Source organism: Oculina patagonica, chromosome 10, assembly GCF_052425735.1.
Source record: "Oculina patagonica isolate OP01 chromosome 10, crgOcupat, whole genome shotgun sequence".
In the NCBI taxonomy this organism is placed as follows: Eukaryota; Metazoa; Cnidaria; class Anthozoa; order Scleractinia; family Oculinidae; genus Oculina; species Oculina patagonica.
In genome coordinates, this window is record NC_135767.1 from 16,391,602 (window position 1) to 16,416,890 (window position 25,289).

The window sequence follows — 25,289 nt, forward strand, 5'->3', positions numbered from 1 at the left end:
TTACAGTGTCCAGTCTGCACCGTTAATAACATTGCTGTGTCCTTGGCATAGCAATGTCAAAGTTTCCATACGTATAGGTAAAGTCAGTCTTATGGAATGTTATCCGTATGAGATACTACTTTTGACTCAGACAGGCACGCAGAATAGCTGTTCAGAGTCCTTTTTATTAGATCAAAAAACATTTCATGTAAATTTTCAAGTGCCTCGTTATTCAATGCTTGCTTATTTGGCTGAGCTGATTCCGAAATCATTAGATCAAAAAATATCTCAAGTATATCTCGTGCGTTCCCTTCCCAAAGGTGGTCATCCTTCAATGCAAAGCGTTTCATTGATTCAACTACACCTTGAACTCTAGCAGGCGTACTACCCGGATCATTGCTCAACAGACTGAGGACGTTTTCCCAGAAGTCAAAGAGTTCTTCAGGACCGCTGAGTTTAAAATACTTCATTACAAGGTCTCCAAGGTTTTTCTCTGAAGACCTTTTCAAGTTCCCCCGTGGCTGATTACGCATAGCAATCGTGTTGGCAAACTTGTGCAAAAATTGTATAAAACTTGCAGGTGGTAGGGTGTCTGATAATTTTCCCTCGGAATGGTCAAGCATTCTGTCGACTAAAGATTCAAGCCCTTCTCCTTTCACTGCTTGCCAGAAGTCGTCTTTCTTCAAAGAGTACTTCAATATTTCAACTGCACCCTGAATTGCAACAAGCACACGGTGCCTTACGTCTGCTTCAGTGCTGATCCAAACCCAGTAGTAGACCCTTTTGTGCCAGAAGGTGTCAAACACTCTTGGGAACACTTCCACAGGAATCTTGCATTTCTTTTCAAGCTCTCTGCGATCTTCAACTAAGGTTCTTTCAAGAGGCTCCCTAGTTTCAAGCCTGTTATCGGTGTCGTCAAAAGCCACATCGAACAGCTTCTTAGTGACCTCCTGGAAAATGTCATGCAGGTCATGGTATCGATAAACTGGACAGCATTCTTGTGTTGTTTCCGTCGGACGCAAAGGAACTTTCACCTTTTCTTTCGTACATTGGCTGCCACGGCTGCGTTTGGATTTAATTTCTTCAATTTCCTCATGTCTTTGACCTGCAGAAAGTTTTCCACACAGAGAGGACTCGCTACTTGGAATTTTTTTCTTAGAGACGTATTCCTCCTTTTTGACCTTTTTTGTTTCTTCCTGGCTCTGAACTAACTGCTTTGCAAATTGCACGGGGTTTTCCATGATCTCCTGAACTTTGCTAACCAGGGATTCAAGAATCTCAGAGTTTTCAATGTAATCCTCACCAAACAGGTTGTAGGATCGCACAAAGAAATGTCGTAATTCCTTTTTTGCGAGGGCTTCCAACAGGTTTCCGAAAACTTTCATCATGCATTCCCCTCTGTTATTTTCAGTCCACATCTCAGCACCGGTTTCTTCAATCGTTTGCAGAAAAATGTTCTTCAGATGAAATGACACCAAACTCTTTGGCTGAGTGGAAAGATAAGCACGATAATATCTTTTTAAGCAACGGTAACACTCGCGCTGGATGTCGTTCATCTCTTGGCTCAGCAGGTACTCTGCATGAGAAAAGGATATTCTGAAGTCGCACTCTGGACTGCTATTGCTCTTTGGGGGCTTTACTACCAAGTGGAACCCTTCCAGAATAACCTTCTCGACAACGTTAGGGGAAGGCCATTTACGCTCCCGTTTGATCCATTCCTTTGCAACCTTCGGCCATCCACGGGATCTAAACGCAGGGAGAAAATCAGCTCCGCTTGTAACCTTCCCAGTGTCCTTAGATTTCGTCACCATTTTTTCATTCATTTTTCCACACAAAATGTCAACCAATCGACAAAATCTTCGTCCAAGTTCGATCTTTTCTTTTTCCTCTTTGCTATCTAGATTGCATGGTAGGTCTTTATGGGTCAGCTCTCCAGTTTGATCTAAGGACTTTCGGTTTGTTTTTGACTGATTTTCTTCCACGTTGCAGTCTTCATTCATTTCAATGTTTTTGCAGTTGCTTTCTACAGCTTGCCTTTCAGTTACTTCTTTGGACATCGGTATTTCTGTCAACCGGTGAGAATTTTCTGCTGAATCTCCCTTCGTTGTCGATGGGCTTGAGGTTAATTATATATCCTCAGGAGACTTCATCTGATCGACAACATACTTTTGTGGTGCGACACTCGTGTGTGACTTGCCATCTGAAGTCAAATTTACTCCCGAGGAGTTAACCACATTTCTTCCACTTTCTTTTTCGTCACACTTTGTGGGCGTGGCAACTTGCTTGTAATTCGTATTCACGATTTTGTGCCTTGATCAACTTTCGACAACTCTAAGTCGAGATATGAGCTTACAAATTCTATCGTATATTTGTGGAAAAAAAAGAAAAAGTGTAAAACCTGAACTTATTTCCATTGCGTCCTTCATAAACAACAAAAAGTCGTTCAGAAGTTCTGCGTGTTCTCGAGTATAGTTACTTCCACGGATTACACACAAGAAGTGAACAATGTACTCCACTTCAGCTGCTGCCTTTTTAATAGGAACATTTAGTGAGTCTACTTTTAACATTTCCCAGTATTCGTAGATACTACTACCCAGTAACTGTGACATATTAAGAGTAACAGCGGGACTGGTCGCGTTGTTCTTCAGGCGCGCGGTAAACCCGAGTTGTAAATCATCTCGCGGCATCAGCTGACAGAAAAGGGATAGGAAGTCAACTAAAAAAGATGACGAGGACCCAAAAATTGCAGGACAAAAATTCTTTAAGGCTGAAGTTGCCACGTACTCTGTGTCGTCCACGAGGCAGGACTGTAACACGGGATGATCGCCTCCTCTGATTCTCACGTGCAGTGGATTCTCGAATGAATATTCCAGAAGTTCTTCGCGATTCATCAAGTTATCTGAATTCGTAAAGATCATGAAATCCATGTCTCCAGCATCACAGGGGTCGTAAGACAAAACATGGGGCGATCATTATCAAATTCAGCTCTGTTCAACTCAGCAGAAAATTGTGGTAACAAACGGCTTGTGAACCAATCGTCGTATTTCTTATATATTTCACCATCCCTGCCTCTCTCTGCCAAAGACTTGAATACGAAGTTTAGTTCCTCATTTTCTACACTTCTTGTTGCAGTCATTTTAAATAAAATGATATTCAAGTTTAAGCTCAGGGTCTTATAAAGCTTATAAAGATGCAAAGAGAGGCAGAAATGTCACAGAATTTTCGTTTTCTGACAGTATTTCTGCACTGTTATCGAATACCAGCCATTTCGACATCCGTAATGTGTCAAATAAAAGTACACTGGTTAATTTATTCAACATGAAAATTATAATTCCCGCTCTTCAGATCTCTGCCTAATTACTTACGTTGCCTTTTTCAGTATTTTGCCATTTTTCTAGCTGATGGTCTTTGATAAAATGTAGACTAGTTAAGAAAAATGATTTTCCGGGTTACACTTGGATCGAGGAGAATTGATCATCGAACTGAACAATTAACCAATCACCTTTATTCAAGAATCTGTTTCGTTTCTCAAAGCTGATGCGTTTCATTTTCCTAAAAGTACATTTGGTATGCCTTTCAACTCCCTTGTCACTCGCTCGAAATGTATTCTTACCTGTATTGGTTGGGAAATAGAAAGGACTTGAAACAGAAAGGAGTTTTGGTATTCTACTTGTCAGTAATTCATGTGGCGAGGGAGTGCTCTTTTAAGGCCTAACACAATTAGCAAAAATGCATGAATGAAAAAAAATATTTACGTCTCAAGACGTTTGCATTTTGTAATAATCTAATTGGAGGACACTTGAAATAAACATATTCAGCTACTCAATTTTAGGTTTTATTGGTCACGAGATGACGTGAGCTTCAGTTTACAGGTGTTTCCCAAAAGTTGATCTGAAATTTACTAAATTTTATGCACCAATTTTTAATAACCCCTAAAAAGATTTAATTTCCTTTCCGAGAACCTAGATAATTTAAACCCTTAGAAACTTAACTGAACCGGTCAAATTCAACAAACTGAAACATAGCTATTTGAAGAGGTACCAAAGATTTCATGAATTGCCTAATAACATCAGGTAACAGCACAGAAACCGAAATTCCCGCGTAGTTTTAACAAGTGACAGTAAGATTGTAATAAGCCTGTTTTACTTGATGATAAGCATTTCAGTTTTGAAACATACTATGACAACCAGAAAGTGGCAAGGAAAGGTCAAAGATAGAAAAATTACAACCTGCATGCATTAACTTCACGTACTTAAAGGTAGAAACTGAAAAATAAATAGGGGCAAAGAAAGAAGAAAGCTGGAGGATCACGAATTCTCACTAAGACAACCAAAAAATACATTCACACGACGCATTTGTTGAAAGCAGTTTATTTTTATTACTACCGACTTGCTATAAAAGTGACATTGTAACTTTTTTAATCACAATTTGATTTGTTCGTCTAGCAAAAAACAAAGAACAAAGTTGAATAAATTTGTAGCAGGCCTTAAAACATAGTTTTAACTATGTAAACTTCTGTTTATGGATACGTATATTGTCTCTATATCGAACAATTTGAAAGCCTGATAGCCGAGAAATGGCCATCATTTCTCAGTCAGCTGAAAACACGAATAATTTTTAGCAACGATAACTCTAAGCTGAGATCATAAAATTCTGGGCAAAAATGAGAAATGGATGAAATTTTTAGCTTACAGCTTAGAATTGAATGAGCAACCTTCCCTTACCCCCTCCCACCCACTCCTCTCATTAAGATTCGCTAAAAAGTTAAAGCCGTGACAAACATGAAAATGTACACCAGCTTTTGGCTTTTTTACTAAATACAGCAATCGCTTTTTTGTAATCTATGATAATTAAATGACATGCCTATATATTGATCATGAAAACGAACGAACTTTTTAAAGGAAATTTATTTGTTCCCGAGTTCCAAAATTTACAATAATTATATTCAAAAACAGAACAACTGGAAAAAAGAAAAATTGAAAAGGGCAAAAGTATAGTACGCTAATTTGATGCCCTTGTTTTTATTACAATAATAATAATATATTTAGGATAAAAAAGTAAAAAGCATCATGAGATTCTACAAGTGTAACAAATCGGCGATGCACCTTTGTAGACACTGACGATGGCTGATGTTTCATCCGAAACGTGTTTTGTATTGCGAAATGTATATTAAAAGCAGCGTTTGGTTTATCAAGACCAGATAATCATCTTCAAAATACGAAATTTGGGGTTCAGAGTGTCCTACACTTGCTGCAGTATTTTTTTAATCCAAACAGACACGATGTGAAAACAGACCCTACTGAGATTGATCCCGGAGGTTGATCAATTGCGTCGCACTGACGTTACTAGTGGCAGAAGTTTCAGAGGAACCATTTCGACAAGTCCTTTGTTATTTTAATGACCATTTTGCCTTAACGGCCACTATAACCTACTATCAGAACTCATCCACTTACAGAACAGTCCAGCATAATTGATACTTACCGAGATCAATGCATAAAATGGTGAAAACCAAAGCAGCAGTTGAACTGCGCCTCGCACAACGAGTCATGTTCCAAACTAAAAACAAAAAAATATAATATAAAATAAATAAACAAATGTGGGTTTAATTTAAGGTTGAAGAAAAAGCTGAATATGAATTCATAAAATGATTCCATGGATATTTTTACCAACCAAATAGAGACTGTAGTTGAGTGAAGTGTTTTTTTGCGAGGACTTAAATTGATTTTTGAATCTTTTGTCAGTAAGCGAAAATTTAAATTTTGTTTTAGATAGATTTTTAAACATGTTCTCGTAAGCCTACCAATCGATAGTTAAAGGAAACTGCAAAGGCTTTTAACACTTACTCATGTTTGGCTCAGCCAGTTTCTCACTGAAAACTGTGCAACTTATGACTTTTAGCAATTCAGTATTATCGTAAACACGTTTGTTCCAGATACTGCCGGAAACCTTGACTTATTCATTTTAAAACGGCCTCCTGCTTTATGTTTGCAGACAGCCTTTCATGTGTAATTTGCTAATGTATTTTTGCTCAAGAAAACAAACATTTCAATCAAGTAAAGAAACAGGCTTTTATTAATAAGAAATTTCCTTTGATTACTAGACTCTTGTACCCGCAATTTTAAATCGTCATTTTAGTGATCCGTTTTCGAGACTTGCTTTATAAATAACATGAATATGCAGTCAGTATCATTTTCTCTAATTGCCGTCATCTAGACGACCCGAATCTTTGAAAAGCGACAACCCCTATCGTCTATTGATATCAGTTTAAACAAGAAAACTTTTTTATTACATGTAGTTGGTGAGAGCCAGTGGGAATCTGACCTGATGGCAGACGTTTTAAATTCGAGTTAGATAACGGCCTTTTCAGACTCCGTGAGGAATAACAACAATATCGGACATTCGTATTTTCTTCTCTTGTTGTCAGTGTCGAAATGGTTAGTTTTAATTTTTATAACGTCAATTACCTGCATCTTTGTTTTTCGAACGCTTTTAACAGCTTCCGTCCACGTTATTATTCACAATTTATGTCTGAAAACCAATGTCACCATTATTTTATCGAGTTGTCAGTTCTTGAATAAATTATAGCTATATAAATTAATATGCTTTACTTCAAAACTTTTCCTCTAATAAGCAAATTATTAGATAATTTTTCCGCTGTGGAAGTTTTTCCACGTTAGTGGGTAATATTTATCCCCTGTAATTGAACCATTTCCATTGACCCTTTTTACAGGGTTTCTCTTGAACTTAATCCAGCCGAGTTGTCGTAATGTATTTACGCAAGCGAAAATGTTGGTATCTACTTAAGTTTGTTGAAATCCCATCTAATTTAACATCTGTTTTTGTCGAAAGTAAGAATGGTTTTGAGCAGCTCTCAATTTTATGAAAACTTCGCTGTTACTGTTTTTTTTCATATACACATTTTATCTCGGCACTTAATCGCACTCGTACCCATTGTCTTTGTTCCCCTTGAGCATCGCTCGCAAAATGATTGAGAGCGACCATTAGAAATCCGAAAACACTCCGACTGGAACATTCGAGAATCACTCGTTTCGACAAGCATGCGCAGTTACGAGCGAAGAGTCGAGGTGCCAGATTTTCATTAATCTCGCCCTGCGGAGCATGCCTATCCCTTTTTGTTAGTTTTTTTTTTCGCCGATCACGTGACCAGAAGAAACGGAGGCTTTAGGAACGACAATGGGTTTATATACAAACTTTTACTCAGATCCTGCGCATATTAACTAGTAAAACATCCGCGTGTATTTAAAAACAACAACACACACTTTATATTCCATATGAAACGAAACTTAGGTAGTAGGTAAAGGTGGCTACCGCGCAGTTTTAGTGAGTGACAGCAAGATTTCAATAAACTTCTTACACTTTAAGATAAGAATTTCAGTTTTCAAACAGCGGCCGTAACAGCTGTCGAAAGCGACGAAAGAAAGATCAAGGATGGAAAGATTACAACCAACGGGTATCAGTTACCGTCAAATGGGGTGGTTTTTTTATGAGAACTCTACAATGCTGTGGCGCAATGTTCCAATATTGATTGACAATTCGCTTGTCGCAACTCGCAACATTTTTAATTTAAATTTCAAGTTCCGTTTTTCATTTTCCCTTATAAAACATAACAATTCCACCTCTATTTTAGGAAAAAGTTACCCTATGGGCGACTGTTATCACCAGACTTCGAGAAATTGGCGACAAGCATAGTTCAAATCGCCAAACCGGTAATTGCACTTAAAAATTCAAATTTCGTCCTTAAGTTACTTGATTTGAACTAAAGCTCTATCTAATTTCTTAAATTCTTTGATAAACAGTCGACTAAGGGCCAATTATTTTCCGTTTGTTTGAAACAGAGGAAGTTCTACCTCGTATTATACCACAAAATGAAAAGTGGAACTTGGCAACTCACTCGAATTGAAAGTTGCAAGTTGCTTCGATCAAACTGTCAATCAACATTGGAAAGCTCCCGTCAAAGGGACATCCGGTTTGATTGTAACTCCAATAGCATGTAGCGTTTTTGAGGTATCTTTCTCGGAGAGCATCGCTGAAGCGCGGCAGAAGACGTTTTTAACTGACCCTGTATTAACCCCTAGTGTTGTGGGTTAAAATCTTCATCGTGATTAACTTGACCTACCAGCAGGTAGACACTGCAAAATAAATAGGGAGCGAATTCTCACTGATGTAGAAGGACTAAAGACCACCAAAGCTAAGAGATACTCTGTTGATAGCAGTTTATTTTTATTACAACCGACTAGCTCTAAAAATCACCAATTACTTGTTTGTTTAGTAAATAATAATGAATAAAGTCAAAATACATTTGTAACAGTTCTTGCACGTAATTACTTTCTGCTCTTGATGCTAAAACGCACACTGTCTTTACATCAAACAATGTAAAAGCCTGATATGAGAGAAATGGTCAACATTTCTTGAGGTCAGCTGAAGAAACAAAAATGGTTTCAACAACAATAACTCTAAGCTATGATCAAAAAGTTATCGCCCAAGGTGCGTGATTGATGAAATGTTTACCTTATCCTCCCCACCCCCCTTCCCTTTTATTCTCTTATTTAGACTCGCTAAAGAGTAAAAGTCGCGACAAACGTGAAAATGTACACAATTTTTTTTTTACTAAAAACAATAGCTTCATTTGTAATCCATAAAAATTTAACGACGGAAACGGACGAAATTATAAAACGAAATCGAACTCGGGCAGTACTGCACATAGAGGTGATTAGTTAAACTTATTGGGTCCGTGCAAATCGCCAAGGTTCATATGCAACGTGTAGGTAATAACTGTGGTTCACAGAATATAGTTTTTGTTTTCTACAATCCTGTCAGAAATTCCTGCTTAGCAGAAAGCAAAGTCAAGGTTAAGGTCATTACTTGAAGAAGGAAGATGGCGACTTCCAGCATAAATTTATCAACAGCCATCCAATGTCATCGCTATCTACTGGATTTTACTTTCTTCCACTTCTATAGGGCTCATTTTCAATGTCAGTGCCAGTGTCAGTCTGAAGTTCAGGACAGCCTTTAGTTCCAAGAAGAGTTTCTTGTATGGTCTGAAATTCAAGTTAAAAGTTAGTTGTTTTTTTTTATAAGCCCTAAATGCTTATCGCAGTAAACTCTGCTCTGCTCTGCTCTGCTCGGCATGTACTAAAACCAGGAGCACCGAAACACCGAAACACACAGAAACATGTCTAGCTTACGGTAAGGATTAGGGTAAGAAGAAGGTTATCGGTGGTTTGGTTAGCAGTTGATGTTTCTGTTGGTTAGGAGTAGTGTTTTTCTTGGCTAGGGTGAGCTTTTGTAAGGATTTCCCGGGCTGTTCTGTGCTATTCCGGTATTGTGGTGATCCTGGTGTTAAAACATGTCGCCCTACTCTTCCCCTCTCCTTTTCTCCTCTCTCCTCTCCCCTCCTTTTCTCCCTCTCTCCCCCCCCCCTCTCCCCCCCCCCCCCCCCCCCCCCTCCCCCCCCCTCCCCCTCCCCCCCCCCCCCCCCCCCCCCCCCCCCCCCCCCCTCCCCCTTCCCTCCTCCCCCCTCTTCTTCTCTCCTATTATCTCCTCTTGTCTCACTTTTTCATCTCAACCTGCGATCGGTTCTTTTCTATACGACTCACCTCAGCAGTACCAGATTAAGACATTTCCTAGCAATAGATATTTGCTAGTGCGAAGATAAAAATTTAGGTTTCGTAGCCTAAGAAACACTACTTCTCTAGAGTGTGCGTAACATACTTACTTTAACATTGTCTGGTGCACATGCACCAGTTATCTTAGGCATATTTTTAGCACCAGGAACATTGTCAATATTGCCTGTATTCAATAGCTTGCAGTTCTGGCTTCCTTTTCCATAGAAAATGTATTTTAAACAGTATGGATGGCGGATACAATTATCCAGACATTGAAACTCAGTCCAAACAGTATGTACTGCGATCTCGTAGCCTGTACAGTTTGATTTCTTCAAGGTCTTATCTTTTTGTGAAGATTCGCAATCCTTAGCCACAACTGCAAAGATTCATATCAAAAAATTAAAAGATGTAAATTTAGAAATTAATAAAGTGAAGATTTGACCCTTTATGGTGTTTAATATAGGAGCAGTTAGAGATCATTAAACCTCCTATATTATTTATTTATTTTATATATTCCATTTTCTCATGACCTAGACTAGATACATCATTCTGACGTAATAAAAAAGCGCCCCGAGAACAAACCTCGAATACCGTGCCAACACTTAAGCGTTTTTCTTTTCTTTTTCTTTCCTTTCGATTTTCATTTTTGCCTCTGAAAACGCGCTCATGTCTGATGTAGTTACTAGTTAATTTGCTTATTTGATTATAACTAAGAGTTTAGGGTAGACTTTCTAAAAGTCGTTCGCTCCTCGTTCCTGTGAGCTCGACTTATAGGCAAGTCTATGTTTGGAGCAGTATTTAAAGACATTTATTATGGGGCGAATAACGTTAAAACTGCATATTCCTGTCTAAAATTCGAAGTTAGCTGAAGGTGCAGAAAATAAAAGCGTCGAAAGCGCGAATTTCGGTTGTTCAATTTCTTTCCAAAGTTGACAGTAGAAGATCTTTAAGAAGAACTGTGTCGCCAGCTCTTATGTTATTTTATTGATCATCTTGCCTTAACGGCCGCTATTACCGTACAGAACAGTCATGCATAACTGATACTTACCGACGCCAATGCATAAAAACGTGAAGCAGACCAAAGCAGAACTTAACAAACTGCGCCTCACAAAACGAGCCATATTCTGAACTAAAAAATTAATAATAAAATTAGAACTAAAAAAAGGTTGGCTTAATTTCTGGTTAAAAAGTTTTGAAAACGAATGTATACAATGATTGAATCGAATGGGTATTTTCGCAAAACAAAAGAGATGAAAGGTTAGTAAAGTGGCTTTTTGCGAGGATGTTAATTGATATTTAGATATTTTGTCAGCAAGTGAAAAGTTAAATTTTGCTTTAGATGGATTTGTAGTTACCTTTACCTGATCAGACTGCCAATCGATGGTTAAAAAAATAAGTTAAGACTTTTAACACTTACATTCGTTTGGCTCAGCCAGTTTGCCGTTGAAAATGACTAGCTTGTGACGTTTAGCAGCTTAGTAAAATAAGAAACACGACTGTTCAAATTACTGCAGCCGAAAAGCTTGACTTATTCAATCGTCATGTGTAACTTTCGTATGTATTTCTGTCATCGAAAACAAACATTTCAATCAAGTAAACAAACAGGCTTTTATGATTTAGACATTTCCTTTGTATACTGGACTCTTGCACTTACAGGTATCAATCGTTATTTTGAATACATTGATCTGATTCTGAGACTTCCTTAGTAAACTTTAATGTACGGTCATTATCACCTCTTCTAATTGCAGTCGTCTAAAAGAGCTAATCATTTAAAAAGCGACTACCACTACTATCCATTGATAAGAATCAGTTTCAACAAGATAAACACGTTTTTAAATGGTGAAGGACAGTGGAAATCTTACCTGATGGCCACACGGCAGATGATGTTTTGAGTTCAAGTAAGATAACTGCTTTGTCAGACTGCGTGGGGAATGACATCAATATTCCACATTCGTATATTCTAACGTCGTTATCAGTGTCAGGATAATTGTTACTTTTAATTTCTTAAACGTCAATTATCTGAATCCTTGTTTTTCAAACGCTTTTAACAGCTTCCGTTCACGTAATTATTCACAATTTTTGAAAGCCAATATGTCGCCATTGTGCTATCGAAGTTTATCACTGTCGAAGTTTTTTCCGCATTAATGGATAATTCATTAAACCCTGTAATTTGGAAAACACAGCTTAAACGAACCTTTCCATTGACCTTTTTACGTGATTTCCCTTGAACTTAATCCAGCCGAGTTGCCGCAATGCATTTACACAAAAGAAAATGCTGGCAGTCATATTTAGTTTGTTGACATCCTATCTTATTTAACACTGGCTCTCAATTTTATGAAAAATTCGCTGTCAAGGACTTTTCATTTTCACATATAAGCGCACACGTGCGCATTGTCTAAAAATATACTGTAGGTTTGGAATCACATGGGCAGAAAATATTTATTTTGAGTTCCCCAAGTGAGGGAAGTCATTTGATTCTGTTTGACATGGAGTGACCATGCATATATATGCTGTATCCACGTGATAGCATTTTCCCAGAAGGGCCTCAAATGTACTTTTTAAGGTGTAAACTGTCAGTTTTTGGTGGAACTGAAGTGAAAATGGGGCATAGTTTAGGAGCTAATTCCCATAGTTTAGGAGGTGGTATTTAAAATCACTTGGGCCAAAAAATCTTCATTTTAAGTTGCTCATGTGAGGGAAATCATGACTTTGAGTTCCCCACGTGAGGGAACTCAGTATTTGATTCTTTTTTACCTAGAGTGACCGTTGGGCTGAATCTACTTGCTGTCATTTCCCCCAAAAAAGAAAAATGCACATTTGGGTTCAAACGGCCAGTTAACTCAACAATCTTAACTATTCATTAAATTCAAAGTAAACTGAGGCACCCCCAGTCGGTTGTAATGTCCATATCTGGCCTTCACCTGCAGCATTTCCAGTGTTTTAGATTAGTGAAAGGTGGCAGGGTGGGCTTGATTAATAATGACCTTACTGTAAGAGTTATCTTTTTTCCATTTTAAACATCATGTCATCTTCTTTAATGCATTTCGTGTACTTGTTGGCTAATCCCAAAAGAAATCTTTTGAAAGATTCTCCATTTTGGAACTGAATTTCCTCTACGTTCTTAGCGTTTTTCGTCAACACGCCACCAGTCTCATCTGTAAGTGAAGCGGTTTTGAAACAGACGAACACTTCCAATGGCATATGTCGCTTTAACCTGACGGTCCAAGGAGCTGAGCCATTTGTTTTTCGCCTCAGCTTGCGCACAATGCTTTTGTTCCATTGGACGACTGACCTCGATAACATACGGGATGGTTGAGCAAGGTGAAACTTGTACCCTTTTTCCGGGGCAAACGTATGCTTTTTTACAACCGCTCTAGTCAGTTCCATCAGTTCTCTACCAATCTCCTGATTTAATTTCTTCTTTGAGCCACTAGACGCACTAACAACCTCGTCTACCACACGATGAACTGCCACAACAAATTCCGCCATCTTGGAAATTCGACTTGCTGCTGCGCGGTAGACCGCTGAGACCTGGATTGCAGGCTACATTTCCGAAATGATCGAAAATGGCAGCGCGGGAGCTCGGCGTGCGTTTTTTTGGTAGGTCTAGAGTGAAAATAAGGCTAAATCTAGGAGTTGGCATTTAAATTAATAAGGGCAAAAAATCTTCTTTTTGAGCTCCCAATGTGAAGGAACTCATTCGATTCTGTGGAACCTAGAGTGACCATTTGGTTGAATCCAGTTGATGTCATCTTTTAAAAATGACCCAAATGTACATTATAAATTTCAAAAACTGGCAATTTTTTGTGGATCTGGAGCAAAAATAAGAGTTCGGATCATTTGTTGCCTTCCATTTTCATGGTTCGACCAGTCGGACCAAATGGGAACAACAGTTGTAAAATTGAACGACATTTTCCGATTTAACCGGGCCAACCGAGCGGAACGGCGCTTTCCATTTTGCATTCCTTTCCCCAGTGCCCTGCATCTGTGAAAAGTTACTGATCTTAAAAACGGTAACTGAACAGATTGTTTCAATGGAACGGTAAATTTTGGTATCACCGGTCCGACCGACCAAAGGGTACTACTTCCGAGGTGGTCCCAAATGTTTAGAACCAAAACGGACCATTCCATTTGACTTCAGACCGAAATTTCCGAAAACTTTGGGTAAATGGAAAACACTTGTTGATTTGTATAAGATTGGCGGCTATTTTTTCTTTGCTCATTCTGAAAATTCTGTTATTTTCATTCAAAACAACGATCCGAGTTGTTCCGGTCCGACTTCTGTCCCTGCCTTGTATTTACGGATTTGGTTAAGGTTTTTCGACATACACTGTGCCCAGAATAAAGTTTGACACAAAAAATGTTGACCGATTGCAAACAAATAATTTTAAGGGCTAATTGCCTTCGTGTAGTTTATTGAAATGTTATTAGCTTGTCTAAACATGTATTAGCTAATACACATTTTTTTAATCTCTCTATTCTATCAGAATTATTTGCATCATTGCTGAACAAACCTTTTTTGCTGTCAAGTTCAAATCAATGTAAATGTAAGCTAAATATGTTCATATTTGGAAATCGAGTCTAATGAACTGTTATAACTGTTTTTATATACATTTCCATTTTAACAAGTCAAAATATACTGTTAAACCTAGTTCTTTCTACGTTTATGTGACATTTGATGCTAGAAACAATACAGAACGTTTCTCCTCACTTTACACAACTACTACATACTTGGTATGGGACAATGTATAGATTTCTGGTGCCTATGACATAATGTTGTGGTCAAATTGGTTTTCAAATTTGTTTTCTTTTTTTTTATTTGAAACTGTCTTATGTTATTGCAAACGTTCTATATTTGGGTTGAAACAGATTCAGCTAGGTTGGAAACAGATTTAACCTGATAACCAATTTGACCTACAACACATACTCTAGAACAGGGTGGCAAAATTCCAGCTGAACATCATTTACTATAAGCCAAGGGCTTCAGATTCCTAGCTGAACGCCTCCATCGACGAATTCCTTATGGCACGTTTGGATACCAGCTTATGAGCTGAATTGGCTACCCTGCGCAAATAAAGTTTTACTTATTTTTACTTACTTTTCCTAAAGTACCCCCTTCCCCCCCCCCCCCCCCCCCATCCCCACCGGATATTGAACTCACCTCACTAATCTCTGATTACTGATTTCAGGGCATACGATTCAAAATGTCAGTGTCTCAACGACTAAGCGTGTTACCAACCAGACTGCAACGCTTAATCGAAGGAGAAATTCTCTGATTGAGAAAATGCCAAACGTCTACTACAAATGGGACATTTCACCATGGAATGTCACCATGCATATTTTGCTGAGTTGACTCCGTCCCAAAAATATTGGAAAAAGCGCTTTGTGCAAACTGCGTCAAGATACCAGAAGGTACCAGATCGTGGAATCGATGCTCCGGCGGATCACTTCCTTGAGTCGCCTGCTTTGGTAGTGGAACTGTTGCACTACCTTTCTTCCATTGGGTGGCATAGTTGCCTTCAGAGGAAACTCCTTCAGTTTTCGTCTGTTGTTGGCGAGGTACAGGCTTTGCAAATGAAAAATGTTCCTTGGCAGTATCTTTTTCCTCTTTACATTCTTTTGCATCTTCTTGTTTCAGAATTAGTTGCTTTGCAAATCTCACTGGATTTCCCATGATTTCCTCAGCTTTTCCTGCCAGGGATTCAAGAATCTCGGGGTTTTCTATGTAATCATCATCAAACAGATTGTAGGATCTCACGAAAAACTGTCGCAAATTCTTCTTTATAAGAGCTTTCAAAAGGTTTCCGAGGAGTTTCATCATGCACTCGGCTCTGTTGCTTTCGGTCCACACCCCAGCACCGGTTTCTTCGATCGTTTGCAGAAAAATGTTCTTCAGATGAAATGACACCAAACTCTTTGGCTGAGTGGAAAGATAAGCGCGATGATATCTTTTCAAGCAACGGTAACACTCACGCTGGATGTCGTTCATCTCTTGGCTCAGCAGGTATTCTGCATGAGAAAAGGATATTCTGAAGTCGCACTCTGGTTTGCTATTGTTCTTTGGGGGTTTTACTACCAAGTGGAACCCCTCCTGAATAACTTTGTGGACAATGTCAGAGTGTGTCAGGTAGGCCTTTCTCGATTATGCTAGATTTCCTAGACTATTTCCTGATCATTATCATGCACTGCATCGTTCAATGATCGACTTTCGAGACCTTCAAGCCGAGCGAAAAGTTTTTTCCCTTGTTCCTGATACGCTGGCCCACAAATAAAAAGGAAATTTGCTAAAGGGTTAAGCATAGGTAAGTTGCAATAGTCCATCACCAACATTAAAGAATCTTTGAGAAAATTGGCGTGTTCTTTAGCATACTCTTTTCCGTTGGCTCTGTACGCTAAATGAATGATGCACCCCACTACTGCTGCTGTAACGTTAGAAAGAATATTTAAATAGTCGGTTGCCAATATGGTAGCAGAATCCATCCAGCTAGACATACCAAGACTGACAGCTGGGCTGGTCGGGCTATTCTTCAGGTTGTAAAAGGGGATCTGGGCGTTAAAAAGGGATAGAATCGTACCTCGTTCCTCCATCTGGCAAAAAAGGAAAGAAGGCTGATAAGCGTATACGTAGGTGCTTTGGATCCAAATATTGCAGGATGGAAATTTTTTAAGGCTGAAGTGGCGACGTACTCTGAGTTTTCCACTAGGCAGGACTGTAACACGAGATTATCGCCTCCTTTGATTGTTACGTGCAGTGGATTCTCGAGTGAATATTCCAGCATCTCTTCGCGAATTATCATCTCATCTAAATTCGGAAAGATCATGAAATCCATGTCGCCAGCATCACAGTGGTCGAAAGACTGTAAATCTTCAGCAGCGCTTCCATAAGCCCACATCTTTACGTAATCACCATCAACTTCACTTTTGTTCGACGTGGAAGACAACTGCGGTAAAAGTGAACCAGTAAAAAAATCGTTGTATTTCTTATATATTTCGGCCTCCTTGTCTCTCCCTGCCAGAGTTTTTAAGATGGAGTTAAGTTCATCGCTTGAATTGACATCTACTGAAGCAGCCATTTTACAAAATGAAGTGTTATTGAGGTGTTGCTTTAGGTTTTTATAAGCATACAAACAATGGGAAATGTCACAGCAAACGTCATAGCAATTTCGTTTTCTAAGTTTATTTATGGACTGTTATTGATTACTCAGACAACACAAGATATGCACTGTTTTAGAAATGATGCTTCATTTAGTAATGTTTAATAAATGAGCAGCCGTGTTTTATCAAGTTTAAACTGATGTAGACCAACTCATTCTTGCAATTATATTTAGATTTGGGGTTAATTTGAGCTGGAAAATTGGACGTAAAGTTTAGCCGTGTCTTTATCAGCTATAAAGACACTCATTAAACATTAATTTCTATTGTATTTTCTTTAAGAATTATTAATGAGATTTTATAATTATATATTTTTTTCTTTTTTTGCGAGAAATTAATATCACGTTTCAGACCATTGCCTTCACTCCCTGTGCTTCTTTGAAACTGTGATATAGGATTCAAGAGAACCAATCAATAAATAGGGTAGCATAAAGTCTCGTCGAGATTCTTTGGCCTACTGACATTTGGTGCTACTGGGAAACTTAGTCGTCGCCAGTTTCCATTTCATGCCATAAGGCAATGCTTTTTTTAGCCTAGCGCAAATAGATTAAAGGTATACCGGTACCCCACTTAGTTTCTATTGTTCACGAGATTTAGCTTTATGACGTAATAACCGTTCTCCAAGCGTGTGCCAAAAGTTGCAGTCAGAGGCCTTTATTTACCAAACTAACCCTGATACGATTTCGTTTCCCGAGCCTTATCGAGAAGCTAAATAAGTCAATTTGACGCTTTAAGACTGTACTGAGTCGTGGATCTCAGCAAACTGAGACATAGCTATGAGATGAGGTAGCATTAGGTCATTAGGTCATCCCGTCTCCCGACAGGTTGCATAGGTCTTCACGTCTCACCGATGTAAACTTTGCCACATTCACAGGGAGTCCTGTAAACAACGCCATCTTGCTTAGTGGAATCAACAGCGTCTTTCGACCGTACTAGGTGTGATCGTAGTGTGGTTTCCGACTTGAAAACAGCTTGCAGCCCGTTGCTGTAGGCAGCGGCGAAGTTGTTCGGAAAGACCTTTGACGTAGGGAAAACCGTAGTGGATTTAAACTCGGTCGCGGGTCCAGCATTGATGCTCAGTTTTCTAGTCTTGGTGATCTTCTGCAAGAAAGAAAAAAAATAACCATTAGATACAAGAACAGATGACAGATGTTTTTTTTTCTATTTGGAGATAACAGATGGTTTTGTTACGAGGCGTTTAGCACGCTCGTAAAGACGCTTAACAATACCGCGTTTTACTGATTAAGGGTGATGTGAATCATACGCTAAGTACTGATCAGTGTGCGTAGGCTTGCTGTATACGCTTATCATATTTATACATATGGTAAAAGATGAAAACCAACGCGTAGAAAGACTAAAAATACGACAAAATCACATTGTATCGTATCACGGTGATGGCGTGACATAACGTCGGATGTCGGTTTATTCATATTCCTGTTTGATCTCTAAACAAGCTTGATCGTTGACCTTTTTTTGGCGGAAATTTTATTCTCGCTTGTGATGAAAATATGAACGCCATAATTCACCTTCAAAACCAATTTCCAGCGAAAATACCCTCCAATCCTTCGCATAGACAAAACAGCCTTTTAAAGTTACCAGCGATCACAAGGTGCAACGTGGGCTATGGTTATTTACCAGTTGCCAATTAGTTTTCATCCCCTCTTGCAGACAATTACGTCATTTATTGCCAAAATAATCTTCCCCTGCCTTTGGAGCCGAAATATGAGTACAGGTCAAGATCAAGAACTTAAAGGCTTTGTCTTGAAATTTTATTTTTAGTGAAGATTTGTAGGATCTGTCGACTTTGTTTGCGTCGCCCCTGAAGTGAAGACTTTGTTAGTTATTTACCCAACGAGGAAAATGTCTTCGATTGTAACAGCCGTGTTTAGAGCCACCATTGGCTTGCTTGTGAATAAAGGCAGAGATAAGGCAGCGGAGAGGCTGAGAGATGGTGATGTAACGGATCAAAAATTTCGTGGCTTGATCGTCCGTGAAATTGACGACATCAAATCGAAGTTGGACAGACTTTCAAGGAAAGATTTGCTAGCAAGTATCAGCTTTTTTGAGGAAGGAATCGAGTTGCTGTACGTGGTGTTTGACAAGGCAAGGTCCAGAAGCGAGCACCGTGGCGAGGAAACGGCACAAGCCGCTTGTGCTGAAGCACTTTCTCTCGCCGAAGGAATGCGAAACTTGGAGCTTACTGGCCTGGATGAATCAGCTACGAGGGCGCTTTCCAACGCAAAGAAGAGATTCGAAGATGCTCGGAGAGAAGCAACAAGGGCTTTTAAAAATGAAGCTCTTAGTACTACAGACCGCATTCTAGCCATGCAGTATCGGGTGATGGCAACAATACTAGAGACAGTAGACAATCCCGCGGACGCCCTGGCACCATGTAAAGTGTGCATTAAAGAACTTAACTGTCTGCCAGCAGTTCAGAATAGTTTTGATGTTCAGCTCAAGAAAGGCATCCAGGCAGTGAGGGGTTTGTTTAGTAAAGACGAACGCAGGAAGGTAATCTCCAATGTCTGTCACGTGAATCGTGTCATCTACGATGTCACGCAAGCAGTTGGTGATGACGAACCCTTTTGGATGTGGCCAGCTGTTGATACCGGAGAGTCCGGAGAAGGAAAAGTTGATCCGCTGCGTGACGGAAGATTTATTGAAGTTCTTTGCAAACAGGGCATGGAGCACTGCTGCTTTACACCATGGTCATTTGGCCTGGGGGGCGAGAAGGAGCACAAGCTAAAAAGAGCGCTCGGTATCGCTACAAATTCCAGCGGACAATTCATTGTAGCAGACAATGGGGATGGTAAAGGTAAGGATGGGAACGTAAAGCTCTTCGACAGTCGCGGGAATTTTATGCGTTATTTCAGTCTCCCCGATGCAAATTATTGATGTGGCCTCAGACACGAACGGCAACTTTTATTTATTGGTCAAGTTTAATCCCCCAGATGGGATATTTTGGTATAAAGTATACGAGTTTAACTGCATCGCTGGCATACATCATATGTTTACTGTGAGGGAAGATTGCTGGTATAACTTGACTGGCCTGGCAGTGGGCGACAGCCACAAGGTTTGGATAGCTGGGAGAGCTGTTGACGGAAGTGATGTGGTTGACGTGTGCGAGGCTGATGGGCAATATGTTCGCTGTTTTAGCAGTATTGGTGGGGATAAATTGAAGCACATATCGGATATAACCGCTGCAAGTAATGGTCGTGTTATGGTAGTGAACACGCATGATAACCGTGGACACGTTTACATATTTGGTGAAAACACCTACCAGCTTAGCGAGTTCAAACTCGACCGTTGTTATACCCGTCCAAGAATTGCATTTCATCGGACAGGTGAACATATTGTCGTCGCTGATGTAGAGCAAGGGACAGACCGCCTGCACGTGCAAATATACACCAAAGATGGCGAGTTTGTCCGCAGCACTCAAATACATGTCGATTGTATTATTTCCAGTTCTCTACAAGGAATCACAGTGACTACTGAGGGACACATTGCTGTAGTTTTTAAAGTAAGTTATAAAGAAAGCACGGTGTTTGTTGTGTGAATAACTTAAAGTCTTGTGTTTACAACGGAAAATTTGTTTTTGCCAAAAAGATGACAAATTCGACAATTTAATGTATGTTAGGTCAGGAGAGTATTTAACAGAACAAGCGGCTCAATATTAGGCAAACCTAGTTGACATAAGAAGCATACCACCGATTTGGCAAAACAGAAGGATAAAGGTGCCAAAAGCTATTATTTCTTTCTTTCTTTAATATTGTTTGAAATGGTTGCAAATCGCCCATCAGTGTTCTAAGGGCATTAAAAGAGGATGAATTAGGGACTGGAAATGCTACATAGACTGCTAATAATTACAGTTTTCACATATAAGTATGCCAATTATAATTTTCACTTAAGGAGGCTCGATGTAGTTTTTTTTAGCCGAAGGGTGGTTGTTTTGAAAATTAAAATTACGCAGGAAGACAATGTTTGATTTTTGCCAAAATACACCATAATGATCAAATATGACCAAATTTTAATTTTTTACCCGTCACTTAGTCACAAAGGTTACCATAGCAACCATTGACGTTTTCTTTTGTTCTCAAACAAGCTTGATTTTCTCGAAATCTAGATTGACACTTGGTGTTAATTTTTTGATATGTTAAAGTATAGTAGATTGACTAACTGTTGAAAAAATTTTAGAAAAATCTGTATTTGATCGTTATGGTGTGTTTTGGCAAAAATCTAACATTGGCTTCCTAGATAATTTTAATTTTTAAAACAACCACCCTTCGGCTAAAAAAAACTACATCGAGCCTCCTTAAGACTTTTGTTGTTGTTTTTCTTAGCTTATGCTGTACAGGAACTGTAAATATTATCAGAGAGATTGTGCACTGTATCACTAGGTCTGAAGTACCTTCCATGGCAAAATTGTAAGAAGACAATATTGAATTGTAGAATGTAAAGTCTGATGAAACAGTTTAGGAATACTTCGTAGGTTGTACTCTGTATACAGTCAACTTTTAGAGAAAAACGTGCTATTTTATTTGTTAGTATTTCCTTTTATCACTGATGTAAATTTTTAAAGTAAATTTCACATTTTACTGTAAAGTGCCATGGGCCATGGATATGGCGCAATATAAATCTTTTATTATTTTTATATTTTTTTTACTCGTAAATATGTACTAAAAAATGCTTAGTTTCCATTAAGGGTTCCAACATATAGTGTTATTAATTACATTCTATAAACCAGTTTCATTAAATTTGAATTAAACGGATTTCTTTGTTCTGTGAATGAGTGGACATTATATGAATGAGAAGGCATTCTTTGTTCATAAATTTCTGGACATTCAGCCGTTATCTGTTGGGAATCCACAAAATATTAATCTAATTGGTTTTCACTTGAGTATCGAAAGTAATTCGCATTTGCATTGGTTTCGCATCAACTACGCTTGGTGATTGGTTAGGCAAACTCCCGCCACTTTCTCGTCCAATCAAAAGTAAAACCAAAACCAATGAAACCAATGAAATATTGTAATCGAAAAGATTCCTAAAACGATTTTAGATTTAGTAACGTGGAGACACGGACCCTACAACCTAAGAGGACACAAAAAAGCGGTTGTCCCACGACTTTCAACGTCCTTTTTAAAGAACTCAATCCAGCACAGAGGTGTAGTCTTATGTAATTGTGTGTCATGCTACTTTAATAACGCTACCAACCACAAGCAGTTTTGCAAAAAAGCGAAAATGGACCCCATATTTAAAAAACTTAATTTTGGCAGTTTGTCGATCCAGACAACTCCAAATCTTATTCTTATTTAAAGATAATATCGTTTATTTTAGTTTATTACAATGTAATATTAATTTATCTTAGGTAGGTAGTTAGTCACACGTACACACGATCTCTCAAGCATGTATTCGCTTTAAAACAGATCGTGGTTAAATAAAGGTTTATTATTATTATTATTATTATTATTATTATTATTATTATTATTATTATTATTATTATTATTATTATTATTATTTCCTACTTTGCAGGTTTTCCCGCGGTTCGCGCCAGTTTTACGTATTTGTTTGGCGTTTTTATTGATTTACTGGATTGTCTGTGTCGTTTGTGATTGGCCAGTATGATATTGGTTTTGGTTTTACCGCACTGTCCTAAAAACTGCTCTACAGAGGGTCGTACAGGGGTATTCTCGTGACGTGTGATTAGCTGATTTTATTTTCTGTGAAACGTGAATTTAATACATTTATTCTTCGTGACCGGAAGGTTTTGCATGACACGTGAAGAGCTTGAATTAATAACCGATATTTGTGATTCCACTGCTTTATTCTGCGTGATTTTGAAACACAAGACCTCAAATGGTTTCAAATGTGACCTCCGTATAATTATCGTAACGTCTCGTTAGACATCAGGAACTACCAAGTAGCCGAGAGCTTCCCTTGCTGATCTTCGCTCATTCTTCGTTGACGAATTTCTTCAAACACTCTTTACAGAGTAAGAACAGGATAAAAGAGTACTTATTTCAGTTATTCGGGAGAATGAAATTTCAATATCCGTGATTCGTTATTTTTTCGCCCGTGAATCTTGCCAGAAACCCCCCTGTATGACCCTCTCTACATTGTGAAGTCATATGAAAACACTCTATATAAGGTGGAAAACATAAAATGGTGTTCGCATATGGAATGTTTCCACACGAATTTTGTTTGATGAAGAAGAAGGTGTGACATTGTTTTGTCACGCAAGATTGGCACTCACTTTATTATAGACTTCTACCATTTTAATAATAATAACAAAATACAAGCGGGGTTGTTTCTTACAAATTTATTAGGTTGATTATGACCCTCTATTTATAATATTGATTTACAATAATACAAGATTTTACATCTTGTATTTTAGATAACAGATTTTATTCTATATGTCACACTTTGCAAATTTCATTCCATATAGTTCGTTACAGTTCTTTAACTGTCTACATTCTCAGAAAACTGTAAAAGAGCACGTACTATATCCATATTTAAATATACTTAACTTTAAAAAGTTTTGTAACTATAAATTGTGTGTAACCTAACTTATTCAAAATAAAAAACTTAATATACAGATTTTTTCTGCTATTTGGTCTGTTAAAGCACAACTCAATACCCTTCCTAAATATGAAAAGACCAGCTATCATTTTTTTTTGGAAAAGATGGTTACACCAACCATTTGCAAATACATTAATTGTTTCAAGGCCATGCAAAAACTCAAATAACCTGTTATCACTATGAAATAACAATGATATCATTTCTTTCCATTCCAATGATACGGTACTACACATTTTATGTGACTTGATATTTTTCTAAATTGTTAAAAATACATCGATTTTTTCTACAAACAGATCAATACTAACTTTAAGCAAAAGTTAACACAAAAATGCCACGAATATTTACAAGAAGATCTTTCTTGTATTATAACACCTAATAATAAAATTGGATTTACATTTGTCACCATGCCTTCTTTGCTTTGCTTTTTAGAATGGTTAGGGTTAGGGTTTTTTTGGTTTTCAAACTGAATGACAAAACACCTGACACAGCTTTAGCTCCAAACAATATAAAATTGACTTGAAGAAGGCAATTAAGCAACAAATGCAAATGTAAAAAACAAGTGTAATTAAACACAAGTGTACATCAAAATTTACACTTGTGCTTAATTACACTTGTTTTTTTTTTTTTTTTTGGTTTTTATGTTTTAAGCTTTTTTTGTGGTTTTCGTATTTTTTGTTTTTGTATTCTTTGGTTTTTCTTTTTCTTCTTCTTTTTTTGTATATTTTTTCTTTTAAAAAAATATCATGATCAATGTATGATTAAACAAGACCAACTTAAAAAAATGAAAGGAAATGAAATAAATAAAAAGTATGATGAAAAAATTAACAAAACGATAGAGCACAGAATTTGTTCACAGATTTTATACATATCTGTGGGTTTCTATTTTTGCACCATGATTCCTAACAATTAAAGCGATTCCAAACTAATCTGCTCTTCCATGTGTAAGAGATGGAAAAGACAAGAAAAAACCTTACTCAAACTGCAAACCCTGACCTAAGAACCTCAGAACCTCTAACCCCAACTACAGCCCTAAGCTATCCCATAACCCAAATCCTAACACAAACCCCTAAACTTCACACTACACTAAACCTAACTGTGCCCCCCATCCCAACTCTAAGCCCTATCCCTACTCCACGCCTTCACCCAAGGGAGTCAGGGAACGCTGGCCTTAACCCCTTTACCAACACCCTAGGGGGGTAGGGAAAGGACAAGAGCCTTGTGAAAAGGGAAAGAGGGAAGAAATGGAATGAGGGACCCTTGACTTAACTCCTTGCCTAACACCCTAGGGGGTTAGGACAAGGGGTTAAAAGCAAGGGATGGGTAAAGGGAGAAATACCAATGGATGAGGGGCCCTTGCCTTTACTCCTTGCCTAACACCCTAGGGGGTTAGGACAAGGGGTTAAACGAAAGGGATGGGTAAAGGGAGAAATACCAATGGATGAGGGGCCCTTGCCTTTACTCCTTGCCTAACACCCTAGGGGGTTAGGACAAGGGGTTAAAAGCAAGGGATGGGTAAAGGGAGAAATACCAATGGATGAGGGGCCCTTGCCTTTACTCCTTGCCTAACACCCTAGGGGGTTAGGATAAGGGGTTAAAAGCAAGGGATGGGTAAAGGGAGAAATACTAGTGGATGGGGGACCCTTGCCGTCACTCCTTGCCCAACACCCTAGGGGGTTAGGACAAGGGGTTAAACGAAAGGGATGGGTAAAGGGAGAAATACCAATGGATGGGGGACCCTTGCTTTACCTCCTTGCCTAACACCCTAGGGAATTAGGACAAGGGGTAAGAGCCTAGGGATAGCGAAAGAGTGAAAGGAAAAGGGACCCTGGCCTTGAGTCCTTGCCTAACACCCTAGGGGGTTAGGGCAAGGGTTAAAGGCAGGGTATGGGTGGGGTAAGGGGTCCTAGACGAGGAATAGGGGTAGGGGTAGAGCTAGAGATGGGAGTACCGTAAGGT

At 38.6% G+C, this 25,289-nt stretch overlaps 2 protein-coding genes and 1 pseudogene across 3 annotated transcripts; 1 reads left to right on the top strand and 2 right to left on the bottom strand.

Annotated features, from left to right (window-relative positions):
* Positions 1-89: 89 nt before the first annotated feature.
* On the bottom strand, positions 90-16,678 carry LOC144667296 (uncharacterized). Its single transcript, XM_078528690.1, has 5 exons — positions 16,158-16,678; positions 15,012-15,553; positions 5,461-5,535; positions 2,473-2,878; positions 90-2,094 (listed from the first exon to the last, which is right to left on the bottom strand). Exons 1-5 carry the CDS (start codon positions 16,676-16,678, stop codon positions 90-92), a joined length of 3,549 nt encoding a protein of 1,182 aa, XP_078384816.1.
* On the bottom strand, positions 8,036-11,680 carry LOC144629229 (uncharacterized). Of its 2 annotated transcripts, none has more exons than XM_078487462.1 (4): positions 11,023-11,680; positions 10,654-10,734; positions 9,716-9,981; positions 8,036-9,038 (listed from the first exon to the last, which is right to left on the bottom strand). In XM_078487462.1, the coding sequence occupies exons 2-4, from the start codon at positions 10,724-10,726 to the stop codon at positions 8,937-8,939; spliced, it is 441 nt and encodes a 146-aa protein (XP_078343588.1). In that variant the 5' UTR covers positions 10,727-10,734; positions 11,023-11,680; the 3' UTR covers positions 8,036-8,936. The 2 variants fall into 2 exon arrangements, with proteins under 2 accessions (XP_078343588.1, XP_078343589.1); XM_078487463.1 differs by having other exon boundaries at positions 10,967-11,680.
* Positions 16,679-18,305: 1,627 nt separating the features above from the next.
* On the top strand, positions 18,306-21,517 carry LOC144667506 (uncharacterized; annotated as a pseudogene).
* Positions 21,518-25,289: the final 3,772 nt, after the last annotated feature.